At 45.6% G+C, this 23,187-nt stretch overlaps 1 protein-coding gene across 1 annotated transcript; it reads right to left on the bottom strand.

Moving 5' to 3' along the window:
* Positions 1-6,564: 6,564 nt before the first annotated feature.
* LOC112903005 (bisdemethoxycurcumin synthase-like) lies at positions 6,565-8,030 on the bottom strand. Its single transcript, XM_025972210.1, has 2 exons — positions 7,799-8,030; positions 6,565-7,692 (listed from the first exon to the last, which is right to left on the bottom strand). Exons 1-2 carry the CDS (start codon positions 7,995-7,997, stop codon positions 6,680-6,682), a joined length of 1,212 nt encoding a protein of 403 aa, XP_025827995.1. The 5' UTR covers positions 7,998-8,030; the 3' UTR covers positions 6,565-6,679.
* Positions 8,031-23,187: the final 15,157 nt, after the last annotated feature.

The following is a 23,187-nucleotide window of genomic DNA, read 5'->3' as shown; positions in this document are numbered from 1 at the left end:
AGAGAACCAAAATGAGATCTATACCCCTAATAAAGAAAATTACAACTACTCTTGTGTCAAAGTGTTAATTAGGGGTAGAGAGTGGAAATATTGCAGTAACAACACTCTTGATATCCTTAAGGACACACCCTCTCTGTCCCAATGAAGATTTCAATTCTTGTTTTTTCATACCGATTAGTTGCAGCGTGAAAATACTCTCATACCCTCATTTGTGGCTGCATGCAACCAAACAAACTTCTTAAAATCATGGCACGTTAATTTTGTCATGCAAATCAAACCTAACCACTCCAATTTTTGGGATTGCACTATTTTGTAAGAATTTTTCTTTCAAATGTTAGGACTCCACTTTTTACGGGACGGAGGTAGTACATTGTGGAACAAATTCTTCTGAGGCTATGTATAAACCTATTGAAGCAGATGGAGTAATCCACTATAAGGGCATGTCAACGCAAGATTTAACCACTATCTGTAAGAAACACACAAGTCATCTAATAATGACGACAACATATGTCCAGTGGTAAACTATAGCATATATTCACTAAAGTCAATATAAGTTCACATGTGATAAATCTTTATTAACTGCACGACTGTTGGTAAACATGAGTAGACTTTCTAATAACTAGTGAAGTCAACTTTTTATCTCTCCTCTTTAACTTTTCCCATCACATAAGCAAAATGTTTATGCAAGTATAGCCACCTTAGTTGACATGAGAGATTCCCTGTGTCAGTCTTTATTGAAGGAAGTACCACTTTTACTTCAACTATTTTACTAGTATGCCAACGTGTGTACAAAATATAATGATGATGAGATACAAGATAGAACAAGTGTGAAACCAGTAATTTTTGCTGAATTTACGGCTATATCCCTCCTCCATCATCAGATGTTGTGCACGTTAAGCTTCCTGTGGGGTTGCAAAATGTCATTCCAACTATAGACAGACTAGTAGGAACTAGAAATTAAAGATCACTCAAATAAATCAAATACAGCTCAATTGATCGTCTCTTTCTTTTTCTAATATGATACGGTGATGGATACATGTATTAGTTATATTCTTTTTTTCCCTTTCTAATGTGTTCCTTTAAGTTCTATTAAACCAAGTATTCTCTTTTTCCCCTTTTTAGTTTTTTTCCTTCTGTTATGTTGTCTCCTGAGAAGTTTTTGTTTGATAAATTGTCTCATTACAATTGTGCTAAAAAAATTTCTCAGGAAGTTGTATAGTGAACTTATGTGTAAAAGTTGTGTGACAAGCCTTCTTGATAGTATTATCATGTAAGTCATGCTAAAAAATGTCCTCTGATAAGTTTTCTCAAAAAAGTTATACATGTAAGTTATAGGTATCGTGAAAAGTTATGCTAAAAAATTATTCTTTGAGTAGTTGGTTGGAAGAAGTTATGTGTAAAAGCTTTATTTATCATGAAAGTTGTGCTGAAAAAGTGTTCATTGAGAATTTGTTTGGAAAAAAATTATATAATAATTTTTATTATGTGCCCAGATTATAAATTTCCAAAACTACACCGTTGCGGAGGAGGAAACTTTCGTAAAAAGGAAACTGGCGTGCTGTCGGCGCTCGCTTACAGCGCGCTGCTGGCGAGCGCGCGCAGATTAGAAGGCCCTAGTGTATTGATCTTCAATTTGTAGGTCAGTACGCAGTACCCTTAGTTTGTAGTTGAAAACTTTTGTCCCTTTCCTTTCTGGCTGGTGTACGGTCATTCCACACAAAAAGCATGACAACAACAAAAAAAATTCTCTACTACATCCAAATGTGGTACTGATTCGAACACTTTCTTGTAATCTACAAACAAGACATGCGGATTAGCTTGCACTTTATGTGCCTCAGCAACCCCTAAGGAAAGAAAACACATCAAATCCAATCACTTCTTATGTAGCTATCAGTGAAGCTCGGCTGCCTTTATCCATCAATCCCCATTGTTAAGGAAACAACCTCTCGTCCCCTTAAACTTGGAACCTACAGCAAGCACTCATGTTCTCCCATCAGAATCCAAAAGGTACTAGCAGCTGCACTTTGCTCATCGATCACCTTCAATGTCCCAAGGACAATTGAGGTACGGGCACACTTTTGCAGGTGATGTAACGAGGAATTTAATGGACCCTTTGGACTTTGCATAAATCTCAGGATACGCGTTAGGTCATGCATCAACTTATCGTTAGCGGCGCGTGCGTGTTTATGTACATCTTGTGATGTGCAAGCTATATACATGATCTGTTCTGATGCTGAATGTGTGCATAGGGATATAGGGATATGCAAGTGTCGTGTTAGGTAGCACGTTCACGAGGACATGCACTTGTAGACATGGATGGATGACTGTCTACTGTGGACTTTTGTCAGTGCAGGTAGAGGTGGCGACTTTTTGTTTGTGGTGCACTGGTACGTGTGCAGCCGTGCAGGGGTGTATATGCAAGTTCGGTTTGCTGTAGTCTTTCGAAAAAAAGTTTGCTGTGCTGTATAAGCTGGGAAAGTTGGTGAGAATGAGACGTGAGAGCGCTTATCTGCTGGAGCGTCACATGACCTCTTTCGATCTCTCGGCTGTCGAAGAAGTGGTTATCATACGACACTTGATGAAGAGTGTCGTCGTCTTAACGCTGGTGACAGAGGGTGCGGCTATATGTCACCGTTGTTGATAAAATTACCAACCGTGCTTTTCAATGTGTTACTAAATGGGCCGTCAGCCCAATAAATTAGATCTGTTTAATTTATCACCCTGTAGATAGATTGACCGTTTATACAATATACCTGTAAAGAGAAGTTGGTGCATGCATGCAAAAAAGGACAAAAATGATGATGTCAGCCTGCATGCAAGAAAAGTTAGAACTTCAAAAAATCTATAAAACTTAAACCATGTATCCAAATTTAATTTGGATTGCACCGTTAAATTTTTGAAATTAAGATCCTCAAAACAAAGACCCCACTTGACTATATTTTGATATTTTATATAAATATATTTAATCAAAGCGATATTTTTTTCAAGATATAAAATATGGAACAAAGTATACGAACTGACAGAACAAAATAATTATACGTGCCGAACAAATTATGCAAACTCACAAAACAAATATATGTGCAACTGGAACAAATTATATGAACTTAGCGAACAAAAAGTTACATCCCTAGAACAATTATACAAACTAAAAGAATAAATATATAGATATTTGTAATGAAAACCTCCACATAGCGAACAAATAATTTAACAACACAAATTAATTAGATTATATGCGAACAAATTTTTCTTCCCCATGAACAAAACGTATATATGTAGGCGATGAACATAGTAATATGTAAAGAAATAGAAAAATAAAAAAGAAAAGAGAAATAAAAGATATGGAATAAGAAATAAAATAAAATAGGATAAACAACAATAAAAAGGTAAAACTGAGATAAATTATACAATCCCACAACATAAAGAAATTGTACACTTATAAAGTTGAACATGGAGTACTCGAACAATCACGTTGTTTGTCAAGATCAATTATGAGAAACATGAATGCTTGCTAAGATCAATTATAAGAAATATGGATAAATTGTGCAAATTGCAAAGAAAAAAGATTACAAACTGGTCAAAATAATACCTCTAGGATAGTAGAAAGTAGAAAGAAAGAAAAATAAGAAGGTAACGTAAAGGAATAGTAAAAGAAAAGTATAAGGACAAAAAATAAAAATGAAAAATAAAACTAAAGAATGGATGAAAAATAAAGAAAGAATCTTGTATGACTAAAAGAATAATTGAAGAGGAAAGGAAATAGAAAAATAAAAATAAATAGGAGAAGAAAGAGAAATAAAAAATTATTATCATCTGGAACGTGATTCAATAGGCAGCAGTGGAGGAGTCAGGATCCTAATCTACCTATGGCAAGCATGGAGAGCATTGGACGGCGACGCATACCTATCGTCAGTTACCAGCGGCAGGTGTGGCCGGCGCCGCACATTGCCAGATTGGTGGCTCCGCCACTGATGGGTAGGTATGATGTATGTGCACATAGGAACATCAATATCACTGTAGGTGTCAGTAGTCCAAATCAATAATAGACCTATGGAATCTAAGCAATATGCTTTAGATTCTACTGGGGCGCTTTCCTGTGTACTGTCGATACAACAGTCCCACGCGATGTTAGGCCTTCAGGCGACAACAGAGTGATTTGTAGCGCACGTGACATATAGTCAAAATGGGTGGCTAGATTATTACGGAATCAAAACCCCACTAGTCTTAGGGGGGCACTGGAAAATATAAGTGTAAGTTAACCACAACGAAAACTAATCAAACAAGTAATTGACCAATATTTTTAGTCAAAATCTATTGCAGCTTTCTTTGTAGAGAAAAAAATCTAGCAAGGGCATATTTCTGTTTTTTTTCAAATAAACAATACAATATAAAGCTTTTAGCTAGATGGGCCGAAATGGATGAAATAATAAAAAACTAAATGGGCCCACAAATAAAAGGACCAGCAAACAGAAAACAGCATAAATAAATATTGAAACAATTGTAGCCATAGTAAAGTGAGTGAAACCAGTCTATAAAATCATCCGAGAGATATTTTGAAATCCCATTTTATTAGGTGGTCAAGCCCTGTGCAAACTTGGCAGGCCAAGCCTTCAAGCTCATGTGGTTGAAACTACCCACTTAAACCATTAGGCCCAGCAGGCCCCATTGCGTAGCCCAGGCCATTCTAGCTTCTTCTGCATCCTGGGCCGTAATTGTTTCGAACGGACACAGTAGTGGGTAAGGTCTGAGCTCGAATTCGTGACCTGGATGAACCATGAAGCATTCTAACATCTGAGGGATAAAAAACCTTTTCTGCATCCAAACAAGGGACATGATACGTTCATTAAAAAAAAGGGACATGATACGTGAGTGTAAACATGCCAGGAAGGAGGGCTTGAATTTTCTTAGAAACACATTAAAAATACATACGCTCACATATACATATATAATACCATTCCTTAGTATTATGGAACTCCATGGACTCAAATACAAACACTCATATATACATTCCTAAAACACAAATGTGAGGAGAAAAAAAATATAGATCCATCTAAAACACTCATGGAAGACTTTATTGCGCACCTCGAGGGCTCAATAGTAATTTTTAACTACCATTTGAATTTGAGTCCAACGTCAAGGCGCAAGAGTCATCTTCTTTATTGTCCCCTATTATTCTCCCTCATGACGTTTCTTTCGTACCTCTACCCAAAATAATCCACCACTCCTCGCCGTCGCTACCACGAAACACAATCTTCTTTGCTGTGGGATGTTGGCTCCCATCTTAGGCTGCGTTTGGTTCAGCTTTCTGAACCTCCTTCTGAAAGCAGAAGCTGAACGAAAGGGGTTCAGTTTTTCTGTATTTGCTTTGAAAAAGCTGCTTTTCTGTAGTACAAATTTAAAAGCAGGTTGTACCCTGCTTTTGCAGCCTTTTCAAATTTGTGAAAACTAAACACCTACTATTGGTCACGTATATACCCTTTCAATTCTTTTTTATACATAAGAAAATAAAGATTTTCATATATAGGAAAATAAAAATAAAAAAGAATACAAAAAAAATAACTCCAAATATTTTCATATATATATATAAATAAACATTTAAAGGAAAAAGAATTTGGTCATCACAAAGAAATATTGTATATTGTCAATTTGCATAAAGATAATATATAATTTTTTCACAGTCGACAACTCACAGCAGTTTGAACCAAACGACTTTCAACTTTTTCACAGCAGGTATCTTACAGCAGTTTTTTTACAGTAGATATCTGATAGCAGATTTTTCACAGCTCGCAGCTGAACCAAACGCACCCTTAGTGTTAGGAAGGCACACCCTCCCTTGGGATCATTCATCCTTCCCCCTTCATGCATGTAAAAAAATAATGAAATTGTTTCTATTTAAGTAAGAAGTTATAGTTCCTAAATCATGTGTCAAAATTCATTCTGATTGCACCATTATATTTTTTAGGATAAGATCTTCAAAACAAGTATACACTCAAGTATATTTAGGTGATATTTTCCCAAAAACATTTTTTTATAAAGGTGGAACAATTATCCAGCGAGAACAAAATATTGACACATTTTATGCTACGAATTGAAGTCTATACGACGAGGTGCATGAGAAGATGGCCGATCGTGTACACATAAAATCGATACCGCACTTCTTTTGTTCGATACAACCCTGTCAGTACCGGTTCTTGTAGACAGTTCCATAAGCTCAAGTTTCATCTCTTGCTGCATAGGTGCCCATCCAAACGGCCAACGACCTGCATCCCAGCGAGCTTGGAGCTTGGAGCTTGGAGGTTGAGCAATATTGTTATCTGAGGTGCGCATGTATGAGGTACGACAGACATGAATTGTGTATTGTCAGTTTTAGTCTTCATATGAAAAACTATGCCTGTCGAAAAAAAAAAATCCATGTCGTCAACTACCAAAGGCTTATAAAGGACCTGTCCTTTTCTAAATTACGAAAGGACGAAATCACCCTGAACATGGTTTAGATGATACTACTTGGGCAGTTTGGAAGACTGGGAGAAGTAAACAAGAATCGTTTTTGAGAACGAAGATGCATGCTTAGATGCCCATGGGAATATGGTTTATTGTTTGTTCACTGAAAGGTAATTTCTACCATACGCTTATTGTGCCTAATTTTTCTGAATTACACATCCTTCACTGATGCTGAGATAAGCTAGCCGTCGTTCCGGTCGCCGGAGGCTTGCAAAACTATTGTCTCGATTGTGAGCCCTGGACCGAGCGTTGACATGATCCCCCATTGCGACTCCTCCCCTTCCTTCTCGCCATCTTGGCCGCGCCGCCGCATCTCGTGGAGGACAAAGATGATCGTCGCGGCCAACATGTTGCCGTACTCGCTCAGCACGCGCCGGCTGGCCGCGAGCTTCCCGGTCTCCAGACCCAGGGCGGCCTCGTAGCTGTCCAACAGCGGGCGGCTGCCAGGGTGCACCGCCCAGAAAGGGCCGTTCCAGCCGCAGCCACTCGCGGCCGCCTGGCCGAGCGGCGCCAGGGAGTCCACCAGGCACCGCTCTATGTTGCTGCGAACAAGCTCCGGCACCTCAGCGGACATGCGGTACCGGACACCACCCTCGCCGAGGTTGATCGCCACGGCGTGCTCCGTCCCCGGCAACGTCGCCTGCGAGGACGACGCGATGTGGAAGATTGGGCGTTCGACTGGGTTTGTCGGGTCGGCGCCGACGATGGCTGCACCGGCGCCGTCGCCGAAGATGGCCATGGCGACAAGAGCGTCGAGCTGGGCCTCGTCGGGGGCACCGAAGGGGAGGATAGTGGAGTGGGCGCAGGCCACGAGCACGCGCGCGCCGCGGTTGTTTTCGGCGATGTCCTTGGCGAGTCGAATCGCGATGAAGCTCGCCGAGCACCCGTGGAGGTACAGCAGGGTTCGGCGCAGGGTCGGGCGGAGGCCCAGGAGACGTGCCAGGCGGAGGTCGGCGCCCGGCTCGTTGCCGCCGGAGTTGGTGGTGACGACAAGGTGCGTGATGTCGGCCGCCTGCCGGCCCCACTCCGCGATTGCCCTTTCCGCCGCGGCGGCGGTGAGCTCGGGCACGGCGTCCGCGGAGATGCGCAGCCGCGCGCCGAGCGATGGCGCCGCGCGGTCCAGGAGCTCCGGGTGTCCGCCGATCATCTCCTCAGTGTGGTGGAAATAGCGCTTCTTGATGCCTGACTTGTCACCTGCGGGGAGACGCAAGAATTTGACGACGTAGCTACACAAAAAATCCCATTGTTTCCTAGGAATGTTTTGATTTGATCAACTAATTAAACTGAATGAAACCAGTACACATTCTCTTCATCTTGGCCTTGAGCTCGGTCAAGTGGTCGCTCTTGGTGACACGGAAGTACCAGTCGGTGAAGTCGTCCTGGCGCACGCAGTTCGCCGGAACTGCCGTGCCGATGGCCAGAACGGCGGCGGGGCCATCGGCACGCTGCGCCCGGCGGAGCTCATTGAGGACGGTGGCCGGCTGGGCGGCTGCGCCCATTGGTGCTTGGTTTGGCGAAGAGCCGCAGAGCTCGTGACGTCGATGTGCCTGAGAATGTGCTCATGTATATGTACATATATAGACATACTACGCCAAACTACAGTACCCGGTTTCCCTCTCTTGGCAGTTGGCGACCGGCCGGCTAACTACTAACAACCTCAACCTGAAGCATGGCGCACGTAGGGCTGAGATATGGATTTGTCTCCAATGTGTACGCCTGATGTCTTCACATGGAAATAATGATCGAACACTGCTCCTTCTTTCATATTCATGTTGATTCTATGCATGTGAAATGTATGTAACGGAAAAGGTAACAGACACTAATGCACACAAGCCTATCACTGCCGGGTCAAAAACACTTTCACCGCCGCTTCCGAGATCCGTTGGATTAGGTTCGGTAGTGATAGGTTGGGCTATCAATGCTGGGTCTAAAACTGGTGGTGATGGCCTTATCATAAAATAAAAAAAGAAAAGAAAAATGGGCCGCCGCCCCACTGGCCAAGGGGCTGTGGCCGCCCTGTTGCCCCGCTGGCCGCGCCGCCGCGGCGGCCCATCATGCCGCCAAGCGGCAGGGGAGGGCGGTGGGGGAAGGGAGGGCCGGCGAGGGAGGGCCGCACAGGAAGGGAGGGGAAGGGTGGCGGAGGCATGGCGGCGCCGCGTCGTTGACCGTGCAGCGTGTCAAGGGAGGGCCGGCGAGGGAGGTTCTGCAGGGTGAAGGGAGGGAAAGGGTGCGCTGGCTGCCCCGCCGCCACTGCACGGCAGGGGAGGGCGGCGGGGGAGGGACTACCCGGGGAGAGGAGGGGAAGGGTGGTGAGGGAGATGAGGGTAGGGGAGGCAGGAGAGAGAGTGTGAGAGAAGGAAATAGGGCTTGGAGATAAATGAGAGGGAGATGAGGGATAGGGAAAGAAAAAAAATATTATTACCGTCGGTTCGATTTAAACCAGCGGTGATAGTACGTTTGGAATGTATTGTTTCGTAGAAGTGATATGATGAAGTTCATCACCTGCCACTACTTCCTCTGTGAGGTATTTTGACCTTTTAAGATACATAGTTTTTATAATGCATTTAAATATCGTGTATATCTAATTGCCTAACAAAAGCTACGAACTTAGAAGAACTAAAAAAGTTGTAATTTAGAATGGAGAGAGTACAAACGTAGTCTATATTACCGACGGCCATTACTCATGGGAGCTCTAGTCCTTTGATGCGGTACATGTAACAGTAATGGACGTTGCGACGATCCATCACCAGTGACATAGATGACGACGTCCCTTAGCTTTGATTTTGATGATTGAATGATAATATAGTTACTCGAATTAATATGTTTATCAAGATATATCTTCGTAGGTGTTTGTAGATTTTAAAGATAAATTTCAAGTCATCCAAATGATAGAAAAAAAGAAAGAATTAGAGAAATTCTATAGCATTTGAATCATAGTAAAAATTTAGAGAATTTTTCTAAGATGTCCAAATGATGGCAAAGATCAAGTAAAAAAAATCTCAGACAAAGACGCATGAAGAAATGAATCAAAACAAGCAAAGATTTCTCACCGACATATTTCACCAATGAATTCATCATTGAGGAGAAGAGGAGCACGCCGTATCAGTTGGAGTTCCGAGGAAAGCGCACACAAAATTTGTTGTTCTCCATGGAAAAAAAAAATCAAGTGTCTCTAGAATCACCGATTCATACGGTGATGTTCATGAAAACATATACTAGAGCAGTCGGTACGTTTAAGTCCATGAAGAACTTTGGCTCTATATTCACCAATTCATATGGTGATACCCATGAACACCTCACTGAATCGGTCAGTGATTGTGTGGGGCCCAGGCATCAACGAGCCAACTGCTAGTGTGCAAAAGTATCACCGATCCATTTGGTGAATACGTCGGTGCTGCACCGTATTAGTCAGTAATGACAGATTTTTTGGCTGTTGGAGCAATACTAGTTTCTTAGCTTGGGGGTATTTATACCCCATTGCAAGGTCAGATGAAGTATGTTAGAGCCTAGAGAAGCTATAGGCTTGGTTCCCGTACATAAAAGTGCTGGATCCAACAAAGTGTTCAAGAGATTAAGTCAACTAGTAAAGTCTTAGAACTTGATGAGTGCTAAATTAGGCCGCTTGGGCATTGCTTTAGGGATTACCATAGAGTTTTGCATACTTCTTTGTTATTGGTACTTGCACACATAATGAATTGCCGAGACATGTAAATCTTATGAGACCCTCCAACCAAGTTCATGGAGTGGTCGCTGTTGCTTGTGAGAGGGAGGAGAAACTCTCGGTGATATGCCAAAGCTCAATCTAGTGAAGACAGAGAGAAGCATCCGGGAGAGGTAAGGTGGAACCCACTTGCACGTGGAAAAGTGTAGCATCCAAATGAAAAAAAATAACCCGGCCATCTCTCTCTCTTTCTCTTTCTCTCCATCCCTCTTCCCTTTCCGGCCCAGCCCAATCCGTCTTCCCCTCCCTCTCTCTTTTCTCCCTCCTGCGCTCGGCCCAATCCCGCCGCTCGGCCCAACATCAGCCCCGGCCTGCCCCGCCTCCCTCCTCCCTTCTCCCCCGATAGACGGGCCCCACCTGTCAGCGTCATCCTTGACTTCCCGCCGGCCATTTCCCCCACGCCGCACCGCATGCCTGGCTGTTGGCCGCGCGTTCGCCCTCCCCTCCTTCACTGCTCCTCCTTTATGGCCGTGATGAGCCCCCACCTTCACTCCCCACTTACGCCTCATCTCTTTCCACCGGAAACCGCCACCGCTATGATTGCCATCATGGCCCGTCACTACCGAGCGCCACCTGTTCTCCTACCATCCTTCCCTCTTCCCCCCTCGGGCTATATAAAGCCGTAGAGCCTCGCCGTGCTCCCTGCTCTCTCCACTATCGCTCCCTCGCCCCGCTCACTCTCTCTCCACACGCTCACTCGTGCCATCGCCATCTTCACCAAGCTCGGCCGCACGTCATCCCACTGCTCCGCCGCGTCTTCGTTGACTCCGACCACCGCCGAAGCTTTGCCTCAGATCGAGCATCACCACTGGCCCCTTTTCCCCCTCCCTCCCTCTCTCTCCCGTGGGTGTAATTGCTCGCCGGAGCGTTACGGCTGCCACAACACCTCCACAACCCCTTCATCAACCTCGTCGTCGCCTCCTCTTGCTCCCAGGCCAATCCCCGGCCCAAACCGTCCCCGAAGCACCGTTTTCGGTCAACTCCAGCGAGGTGCTGCCGCGCCCACTCGCCGTCGGTGAGTAGCGCCACCGCCATCCCCTCCCCAACCCTCTGTCGCTGTCAGATTGGGATCCCACGGTCCAGATCGAGTCCAACTCGGGTCAACCGAGTCAATTCCGGTCAGCCCTGACATTTTTGCAAAAGAGCCCATTCATTTTTCAAAAATCTAGCTGCAGTCCACCCTCGTTCAAAAGTATTTGCAAAAAAGTTTGTTTCTTTCTGTTTTAGCCCTATCTTTTCTAGTTTTTGCGTCCACCATCCTAACCTCTCTATTTATAGTCTAGCCCCTGTGTTTTAAGTTTTATTAGGTTTTAACCCTTGGTTTCTTCAAGTTTAGTCCCTGAAGGTTCAATTCTCTCGCAAATAAGCCCCTGAAACCTTGTCATGAATTGCGTGTCTACATGTCATGAATTGCGTGTCTACATGTCATGAATTGCGTGTCTACATGGTGTTCCGAAGAAGATAGTATCTGATTGAGGTAGTCAATTCACATCGCGTTTCTGGCAGAAGCTACATGAATCAATGGATACAAAGTTTAATTTCAGTTCCGTGTATCCTCCACAGACCGATAGTCAAACTGAAAGAACCAATCAAATCTTAGAAGATATGCTAAGAGCTTGTGCTTTAAAGCATGGAGGTAGTTGGGATAAAAGTTTTCCGTATGCAGAATTTTCTTAAACAACAGTTATCAAGCCAATCTCAAGATGGCCCCATTTGAAGCATCATATGGGAGAAAATGTAGAACACCATTGTATTGAAGTCAGACTGGAGAAAGTTAGGTTTTGGGCCACATATTCTTCAAGAAGTTGAAAGGCAAGTCTAGAAAATTCGGGATAATCTCATGACCGCACAGTCAAGGCATAAGAATTATGCCGACATACGAAGGAGGGAATTGACTTTTGAAGTCGGAGATTATGTGTATCTTAAAGTATCACCTATCAGGGGTCTCCGCAGATTCAAAGTGAAAGGTAAGTTGTCAGCATGCTATATCGGTCCTTTTCAAAACTTGCAAAAGAAGGGCAAAGTGGCATATCAGTTGGAATTACAGGCACAATTGTCAGATATCCATAACATGTTTCACGTGTCTCAGCTGGTAAAATGTTTGAGGGTGCCAGAAGAGCAGTTACCACTGGAAGAACTTAATGTGCAAGATGACTTGACTTATTCAGAGCATCCAGTTAAATTATTGGAAACATCCCAGAGAGTCACTCGGAGCAAAGTCATCAAGATGTGTAAATTGTAATGGAGTCACCACTCAGAGGATGAAGCTACAAGGGAAAGAGAAGATGAGCTTATTGCAGAGTTACCTCGGTTGTTCTCCAATTCTTCCGAATCTCGTGGACGAGATTCTCTTTAAGGGGGTAGCTTTTGTAGCACCCAAATGAAAAAACAACAACCTGACCCATCTCTCTCTCTCTCTCTCTTTCTCTTTTTCTCCATCCCTCTTCCCTTTCCGACCCAACCCAATCCCTCTTCCCCTCCCTCTCTCTTTTCTCCCTCTTGCGCTCGGCCCAATCCCGCCGCTTGGCCCAGCATCAGCCCCAGCCTGCCTCGCCTCCCTCCTCGCTTCTCCCCCCGACAAACAGGCCCCACCCATCAGGGTCATCCCCGTTTTCCCCATGTTGCACGCCCAGCCCGGCAGTTTGATGCCCGTTCACCCTCCCCTCCTTGACTGCTCCTTGTTTATGGCTCGTAATGAGCCCCCACCTTCACTCCCCACTCGCGCCTTCTCTCCTTCCACCGGAAACCGCCGCCGCCATGATTGCCATCATGGCCGGCCACTACCGAGCCTCGCCTGTTCCCCTACGATCCTTCCCTCTTCCACCCTCGGGCTATATAAAGCCGCAGTGCCTCGCCGTGCTCCTTGCTCTCTCCACTGTTGCTCCCTGGCCCCTTTGTCTCTCTCTTCACGCTCGCTCGCACCGTCGCCATCTTCACCAAGCTCGGCTGCATGTCGTCCCGCCGCTCCGCCGCGTCTTCGTCGACTCTGACCACCGCCGGAGCTTCGCCTCGGGCCGAGCATCGCCATGGGCCCGTTCTCCCCCTCCCTCCCTCTCTCCCATGGGTGTAATTGCTCGCTGGAGCGTTTTGGCCGCCGCAGCGCCTCCACGACCCCTCCATCCACCTCATCGTCACCCCCTCTCGCTCGCAAGCCAATCCCCAGCCTAGACCGTCCCTGGAGCGCCACCCAAGAAAACCGTATAACCACAAATGTCACATGGCTCTGACCTTAGCTGAATAATTAGGCATGTGGTTAACTGATAGCCTTACCGAAAGGGCAAGGAGGGGGTCGGTGTTGGGGTATAGCCCTATCCTCTTGGGGTAGTAGCCTTTGCTAAGGTGCTGACCACTAGGGAGGGTAATGATTCACACCGCTACTGAATCTCTAGCGGGCTATCTAGTTTTCTATATGCCTTTATAAAGGCTTCGTAGTGAACCACTAGCCACCCACCTTGGAAGTGTTTAAGGGCTTTGCAAACCCGGGCGACTCAGGGGAACATGATTTGTCGTGAAAGTGAAAAGTGATATATCAGCCATGCACGGTTATGAGCGGCTTGGACCCTCACATGATAATTGAACTTAAAAAATAATTTAATCTGTGGTTCCTTCGTTTTGGTGTTGGTTTTTTATGCTTAAGTGGGTTGGTATAAACTTACACTTAGTTAAATAGATGCTTGCTAATAATAAAAATATGATCAACTAAAAATGCTAACCGCTATAAGCTGCTCAGCCTTTCCTTGATGGCCTTGCATCTTTCCCCCTACACTTAGTTAAATACATGCTTGCTAATAATAAAAATATGATCAACTAAAAATGCTAACCGCTATAAGCCGCTCAGCCTTTCCTTGATGGCCTTGCATCTTTCCCCCACTTGTTGAGTACCAACCATAAGAGTACTGTTGTCGGTCGAAACCCACCGACGAGCAGCGACAGGCAACACGATGAGTCAGGAGGCTCCCGGGACTGCTGGTGGGCCCCGATCCCTTGGTCAACAGCCCAGGATCTGGCACACGACCTGGCGTCTGGGTTTGCTAGGCGTGCCACGTAACCTCTACTTGATCAGGAAGGTGTTGATGTGGTTTCAGTTAGTCTCCTGCATGCACAGACACGTTCAAATATTAGTTCGAGCCGTGATCGGCTCATCGGGTGATCCCCGATATCGGCTATAAAGAGCCGATTGTCTCCCAGTATCAGATCGGATCTGTGTATCTAAACAAAGTGCATATATCTGATACTAATATAAACTTGCTCTGTAATCAATAAGCTAGTTCAATCTACGACGGTTAAAACTTTCACCACATAACCGGATCATCCTACGCATAGTTAAGCCTAACAAATATGAAAGATAATAGAATAGCAACCTAAAAAGAGGCCTGGAAACAAACAGAAAGGCGATTCCTGGAATAATCCCTTTTCAGATTAATATAAAGCATCAAACGCATTGCCGGAACATTCAACCCGTTTGAAGGACCTAACCATGCGGATATTAAACCAAATCTTTGATGAACAAAGACTAACCATAAAAGATTGGATCTACTAATCGAAATAGAGCAAGGTGCTGCCCTTGCACCCGAGATCGGGCATGAAGACAGCCAAACGATTACAGGTGATAAACAATGCACGGATACAGTATAAAAAGCTGATGCATCCCTATAAACGTTAAGATAACTAGTGTTACTCGCCTTCAACAACGCTTCAGCATGAGAAACACAAAGATTACAGATGGGTACAACGCTGCCCCGACCACGCGTGGCGTGATCGGGGCCGCATAGCACTTACCTGGAGGAAACCCTAAAACAGGGGTGGCGATGCACCGAGAGTTGTTTGTGAATGGTTGTTCGTTGTTCTTTTCATTCGTAGCCTAGGGTACATATTTATAGTCTGGAGACTTGCCTCTCCTAACCAATTCGAACCGACTACGACAGGAATCCTGACTATCCATATCTAAACTAACTTAACTAGGTACATGGCCAGCCTGGCCTTAGGGTGTGTTTGGTTCAGCTGTGAGATGTGAAAAAGCTGCTATGAGCTAAAAGTCGTTTGGTTCAAGCTGCTGTGAAACTGTAGATTTGATAGAAATTGTCTGTAATACCCCTGAGGTCCTAATATATTATTTATCATAATAATGTAATATTTACATTGACTAACATGTTTTTTTATGAATTCATATAGTTCACAATAACAATGAGATTTGTTTGAATCAAATTGTACTTCGGAATACACAATTTTTTTAATATATATTATACTATTTCTTTGGTATTTAACATTGAGAGAGAGAGAGAGAGCTTGGTGGTGAAGAATGGCAGCACGCTTGAAGACAGCTGCCTCCACCATGGTCGTAGGAGAAACAGACAAGGCGAGCGCTTTGCTAGCTTCGTAGCACGAAGCTGCTACCATCCATTGCCTCTAGAAACGAGCACGATAGCCGGCAGTGAGGGCGACCAGGGGAAGGGAGCAGGCCACGGTGATGGAAAAGGAGTAGCACCGGCAAGGGCCTGGGCAGGTAACGACGACGGGGAGGGAGTAGGCGAGGGCCTGGATGCGAGGACGCGACGGGAAGCTCCAGAGACCGGCGATGTCGAGATCCGACGGCCAGCAAGGGACGCCCGAGCTCCGACGGCCAATGAGGGCAGGGCCGAGCTCCGACGGCCAACCTAGCTGCGCTGCGATGTCTGCTCGGTTGGGGAAGAAACACGACTGGAGGAGAAAAGAATTGAACCGGTACGTAACTTGCCAGTGGCAGGCGGGTAAATTCTTCGACTTTCTTCGCCTCAACGTAGTAAAAGTAGGTGGTGACTTGCTTTTCCATTTGCACTGCAAAATGCTGCCTGCGGTGAGATAAGTTGTTGGGCTTTGCCCCCGTTTGGTTCGACTTCTGCGCTTTGAACGCAAACGTGGTCTGTGGACGCCGAACCAAACGCAGCCTTAAACCACCCGCGCAGGAGCCGATTCGCAAGCCCATTACAATTATCCTTTCAGCCCATCTTGCTCGCGGCCAACCTTTTGGCCCAGCCAAATTATGGCGATAACACATGCCCCCCTAGTTTCGGCAATAACAATTCCAAAACCATTTTTTCTCTTTCCATCGCCTCGCGTCTTCGAGTTCCAAGATCCATACACGCATACCACTTCCACTTTCACGGGATATGACTACTCTGCATCCAACTTCATGGAAATCATCGCGGTGCCGATCCGTATTCCATTCCTGCCTTTATAAACTCGACCTGGCAACCTGTTCATTCATCTTCTTCCTTGTGCCGATAGCAACTGCACTAACTCGCCCCTCCTTCTCCCGCAATGGCTTCTTCATCGAATCTGAGTCAACTCGAGAGGCGACCCCGGAGTTTGATCCCATGGCCGCGTAAGAGGCCTGCGCTCCTCTGCATTGGGATGCAGAGGAGTGGGATTTCCTGGTTTGGTCAGAGGATGATGAATCCCTAACCGACGGCGAAGATTTCCAGCTCCTCTTCAACGGGGAGCTAGAAGATGAAGATGGCGACGACGACGTGTCCTGGGAGCGGGACTTCTCCACCTCGGAGGAAGAAGTCAATGACGCATCAACCGAGAATGACTCGGCTGCAGGAAGCTTCAGCGGTGACGGCGGCGGAGACGATAGCAGCAGCGACGACGACAGTAGCGACGACAACAACGATATTGGTGCAGCCCCTCCAATCAAGCGCCACAAGGTCTTAAGCACCTACTGGTGGTACACCATAGGATTAGTATTAACTGCCACGTACTAAGCTGATAGATCGGCTTTAGGAGCAATCAGCTCCCCTTTTATAATGATTTTCCCTGTGAATGAAATCTTTCATTTTAGTCAACAACTGTCAAGAAGCCGATTTACCGGGAGCCGATGGCAACGCATCGGTCCTTTCCCTCAAAGTGCCGATTCGGATCTGAGTCGATCCCTGACCCAATTCATCTTCTGCTTAAATCTGGCACCTTCCCGAAACAGATCTACATAGATTCCCTGAATCCAAGTTGCGCTCCAAAACCCTTGCTCACAAATATAATCGCAAAAACCCAAATCAAAGCCTCGAAGCACGAACTCGAAACTCGCGAAACAAATCCTAGATCCTGTTTCTGAGCCTTCGATCTCCATTGGAACTTCAGATGTTGGAACTCTCGAATGCCGATGCTGGCGTCCTTGGTCTGAAGGTAAAACTCCAACCTTTCTCCAACTTAGTGAAGTAATTATTCGAACCCTTGAAGCATTAAATGATTCTTTCCTGCTATTTGGCTCTTATCGATTCTTCAGGTTTCAGACATTCTTTTGCTGCATCCTTCTTCCCCCAATTACTTTTTGTCTTGGGCCTTGTTCTTATGAGAGTCCAGTAGATCTGATTTCTTGTGAGGCTAACAGGATCCCATTCGTAAGCCAAGACATAGATTTAGATTTCTGGGCTGACAGCCTACGTGCTTGGCCAAATCCTCCCGAGGGCTGGGTATCCTGGAACAACAGAGTAGCGAAAACCTACCAATTCACATGGGAAATCATAGGAATAGCTGATGCTCTGTCTCTGTCATTGTCCCCCCTTGAGAAGAATGAGAACCTTCTGAAGATCATCGGCTATTTTTGTCTGATGCCTTGAACTGCTTCTTATTTGGCCATGGACTGATGACTCCAACCCTCATGGATGTCATGATGAGTACTGGCTTGGAGATTGCATCACCGAGCCCCTCTGCCTTCAAACTGCTTGAGATCCCCTTTAAATTGTGCTCCAAAATAGAGTGCACAAACTGGGGTGCCTACCTAAACCAGCACATCAAAACCAAAGGCCCTGTAACTGAGAAAGAACATACGGCCTTTCTGAGTCTCTGGTTGGAACACTTCATATTCTGCGGTCCTTCCCTTGCCCCAACCAAAAACTACCTCTCCCTAGCATATGAACTGGCCAAAGGTAATACTGTTGGCCTTGATAAATTGTTTCTTGGGGAAGTCTATAGATATCTTCACCTGATGTCTTCGAGCCTGCTTACCCAAAAGAAACTCAGAACTGGTGGTCCCTGGTGGTTCATCCAGTTATGGGCTCACCTATATTTTCAGAACCACATAACAAACTTTCCTGTTCTGGCCAATAACTCTTTTCCAGATCAGAGTGGGAGACGAATCAGGTGTACCAGCTTCGGCCAAGCTTTGTATAGTTTTCCTGGTAGCAAGTTGAACCCCACAGATGCCTCAAGCTGGTTTAGGATATTCTATCGAGGTCTGGACAACCCTATCTTTCTTCCTTACACAGATTCTGAAATCTTTGAGAACCCAATCATCTTCAGATTGGCTGACTTTGCCGATGATGATAGCACTCAGCATTTGTACTCTATCATGATTCGCCCTTGCCTCCTTCCAGTCGGCATGAGCACCTCCAACAGAATCATCAAGCCAAGTTATGAGTTTTACTAGCCGGTCGTAGCAACCCGGTAATTCGGTCTTGGGCAAGTTCCTCCCCACTTCTTCCTTCACCATCTGACAATAAGTAAAGCTGATCTGCCTGATATTCTCACCAGCCAAAGATGCTATAGCCTGTTTACTGATCTTCACCTCCTAATTCCTGTTGACTTATCATTCACTTCTTCGGCTATTGACTTCAAAAATTAGTGGTCAATGTGGAAGACTCACGTCTTTCGGAAAGCTTTGGGGCCGCTGCAGCAGATTGACGCTGAGTATGAAGCCCCTAAGGAAGAGGTATTACCATCAGTTTAGTATTTCTTCATGATTCTGCTTGACCCCTTCTGTAATTTCATTTATTTTCTCTACAGCAGGAGGATGGTCCGGAGCCCAAGAATGATGATGGCTCCACTTTCAAGTTTTTACCGTTTGCTCCTGTGGCCCTCTTTGGCAAGAATGCAACTCCCCCATCGAAGGTCACAATGCGGATCCAACCTAATTCTACAAAATCGGCTTCTAAGTGAAATCGAGTCTCCGACGCTGCCGCCCCCCGAGCCCAGATGAAGGTGAAGAAGATGACTGTTAGGAAGATTCGGAAGGAGGCCGGACCATCTTCTATGGATCAAGAAGCTCCCAACATCAACTAGGTTTGGATTGTCCCTTTAGAATTGGTCCTCTGAACAGGTATAGTTTGACTCAATTGCTCTTTCCTTGCTTGCAGGCTGATATCATGGATATTTCCAGCAGGGAAGAGCAAGCGCGCCAAGAAGTCCCAACCCTGGAGGCTCTAGAGAATCCTATGACAGCAGTCAACCTCTTGGTCAACCTCGAGGATCCAATCCTAGAAACTCTAGAGAATCTTGCAACAACAATCGATACTCTGGTCAACCTTCAGGAGCTGCAGGAGCCGATTATCACCTCATCGGCTATCAATCGTTCTCCAGAAAAGGTGCGTCTGCAGGAGCCGATCATCACCTCATCGGCTATCAATCCTTCTCCAAAAAAGGTGCATTATATCTCTGAGCCGTTTGCATCTTCCTTTCCTTGTACCATACTAATTTTCTGTCTTCTTTCAGGGTCTAAACCTCTCGGAGTTGCTCTCATTTGACCCTGCATCCGTTGGCTCGGTGATACTCGAAGTGGGTGATCATCAGCCATAGCCGACTAGTGTTGCTAGCTAACTCCTCCGCATAAAGGGCCTGCTATTGGCTCCAATTGATGCTTTGGTTCAGGATTCTGATAGAGTAAGGCAAATTCTTGAGGAGATCAAGCCCCAACTCCAGGAAGACCTTTAGATCAAGCTCTGGCCAACCGAACATCTCCCTTTCTTTCAGGCAAAGGTAGAAAAGGCTCGGTAGAGGATTGAAGCCCATCGCTCACAAGCCCCCTTGAAAGCCGATATTGCCGAGAGGTGCCAACTGCTCAACAAGAAGAAGGCGGCTTTGGATGCCAAAACTGACACTTCTGCACATTCTCAAAGGCTTCAACTTCTGGAGAAGGAGTTAGAAGACCTCAAGGCAAAGGTCTGGGAAACCGAGCAGCGCATCCAGGAAGAGAAGAACCTCATAGCCAGCTCCAAACAAGAAGCAGAGGATTTGACTGCCCAACTAAAGACAAAACTCACAGAGCTGAGCGTTTTGAGTCGGCAGATAGTGTCAGGTGAGGACAAGGATGATGAAGCAGTGATTGCTGAAGCTGATCACATCCGTCTTGAGGCTATCGCAGCCATCGACGAGTTCCTTAAGTAGACTACTTTGTAATCACCTCTTGTAGCCTGTTGTCGTTCAAAACCTGCATGTACTCAAATTACAGTTCTAAAGTCGATGGTTATACATTGGCTATTTGACCAACTTAGTGTGTTGGCTACAAATTTTTTTACAGGCCAACTGAACGTATCGGCCCCTTTTCTTATATTCAGCCTAATGCGTAACATCGGCTTTCACTTGTACAGACTAACTGAACATATTGGCTCACAGCATGATACGTAACATCAGCTTTCACTTGTACGGGCCAACTGAACGTATCGGCTCACAGCTTGATGTGTAGCATCGGCTTTCACTTGTACGGACCAATCTAAATGTATCGGCTCACAGCCTGATGCGTAGCGCCGGCTTTATTGCCCATCGTCTTTATTACCAATCTGTACATATCGGCTCACAGCCTGATGCGTAGCATCGGCTTTATTACCCATCGTCCCACATACTTGGGAAGTATTTCTTGAGATGTTGACCGTTGACAGCCACCGGAAACTTGACGCCATCTAACTCAAGCATATATGCGTTCCCAGGTAGGACTTGGTCAACTCTATAAGGCCCATGCCTATTTGGAGACCACTTGCCATATGCTGCATCCTTAGTCCCCAATGGTAACATCGCTTCCCAAACCAGATCTCCAACTTGGAATTCTTTTGGCTTAACTTTCTTGTTGTACGCGCGGGCTACCTTGGCCTTATTTTCTTTGATCTTCTCAAATGACCAAAGTTTGAGCTCCGTAAGGTCTTCAATGTTGTCGTTCATCAGAGTGGCATATTCTTCAGCTGTTAGGTCATTTTGGAACTCTATACGTCTCGAGCCGGCCGTAATCTCCCACGGTAATACGGCCTCCTGTCCATACACTAGGTGATAAGGTGAAGTTTTTGTTGCTCCGTGGCACGAAATACGGTATGCCCACAATGCCTCTGATAAGACTTTATGCCAACGCCTAGGATGCTCATCGATCTTTCTCTTGATCAACTTGATAAGGCCTAGATTGGACACCTCAGCTTGTCCATTTGCTTTAGTATAGTATGGAGACAACCTGATCAGCTTGATGCCCATGTCAGTAGCGCATTTTCTAAACTCCTCTGATATGAAGACTGACCCTCCATATGTTGTGATGGTCTGAGGAATCCTGAACCTGTGAATGACATGTTCTTTAACAAAATTAATGACATCCTTAGATGCTACTGACTTCATAGGGACGGCCTCCACCCACTTGGTAAACTAGTCTGTGATAGCCAAAATGACCTGGTGGCCTTTGCTGGATGGAGGATTAATTTTGCCGATCATGTCCATACCCCAGCCTCTGAACGGTCATGGTTTGATGATAGGGTTCATTACTGACGTTGATACCATCTATATCTTCCCAAACCTCTGACATGCCTGACATCCTTTATAATATTTGAAACAATCTTCAAGCATGGTAGGCCAGTAATACCCCGATTGCCTAATTAGCCACTTCATCTTATGAGCTGATTGGTGAGTCCCACAAGTGCCTTCATGGACCTCATGTAAGAGCCGATTGGATTCAATCAGCCCCAAGCATTTGAGCAACAATCCTTCTAAAGTCCTGTAGAACATGTTGTCCCCTACAGGACGCCCTTCATGCCCTTATAACGTATCCTCTTAGGTGCCCCCCGAGCCGGATCCTTCAAGTAATTGAAGATATCAGCTCTCCAGTCTCCTTGTTCCAGCAGGTGTACCTGAAGATCGGCTTTGTCTGCCACAGCCTTGTATCCCGAAGCCATCTGTGCAAGATCATTGGCCTCTGAATTTTGTATCCTAGGTATCCAATAGAAATTTATGTACCTAAATTAGGCCATCAGCTCCTGATATTGTACCCAAAACGGGAAGAGCAACTCGCTCTCACACCTATACTCCTCTGTGAGCTGAGAAATCACCAACCTTGAATCCCCAAAAATTTCCACTGCTTCAGCTCTGGCCTCAAGAAGTAACTCCATACCCTTACGTACCGCTTCATATTCTGCTAGATTGTTGGTGCAAGCAGTAGGTAATCTGATTGAAAAAGAATATGTTGCCCCCCGAGGTGACACAAGCAGGATACCTATGCCACATCCATCTCCACAAGCCGATCCGTCGAAGTACATGGCCCATGCGCGCACGGAGAGTTCTGCAATAAGATCTGCCAGTGCTCGCCCTTTGACTGCCTTCGCAGGTTGGTATTGGATATCGAACTCTAACAATGCAAACATCCACTTTCTGAGTCGGCCTTTCAACACAGGAGCCGAGAGCATGTGCTTGATAACGTCCGATTTGCAGATGACGACCGTTTTGGCAGATAGCAAGATATGATGAAGCTTTGTATAGGAAAAGAACAAACACAGGCATAACTTTTCAATCTCAAGGTACCTGGTCTCCACATCTAGCATCCTTCTGCTGAGGTAGAACATAACCCTCTCCTTGCCGTCATGCACTTGGATCACCACCGAAGCGATGGAGGTGTCGCCTACCGATAAATAAATGTAGAATGGTTTGTCCTGCTGGGGTGGAAATAACATGGGTGGTTTTGACAAATATTCTTTAATCTCTTCAAATGCCCGTTGTTGCTCTGCCCCCCAGCAGAACTCATCACTGGCTTTAATCTTCACCAACTCCATAAAAGGTTCAATCCGCCCGGAGAGATTGGAAATAAACCTTCTGACAAAGTTGATCTTGCCAATGAGCTACTGGAGCTCCTTCTTTGTAGTAGGTGGCACCATTGTTTTTATAGCTTCCTGACTCTTTAGGCCGATCAATTCCTCTTTCATGAACCAAGAAACACAGGAACTGACCAGCCGATACGCCGAAAGCGCACTTCTTCG

Source organism: Panicum hallii, chromosome 8 (assembly GCF_002211085.1).
Source record: "Panicum hallii strain FIL2 chromosome 8, PHallii_v3.1, whole genome shotgun sequence".
Taxonomy (NCBI): Eukaryota; Viridiplantae; Streptophyta; class Magnoliopsida; order Poales; family Poaceae; genus Panicum; species Panicum hallii.
Note: the sequence above shows the minus strand (reverse complement) of the source record. Positions and strands in the feature narration are given on the sequence as shown.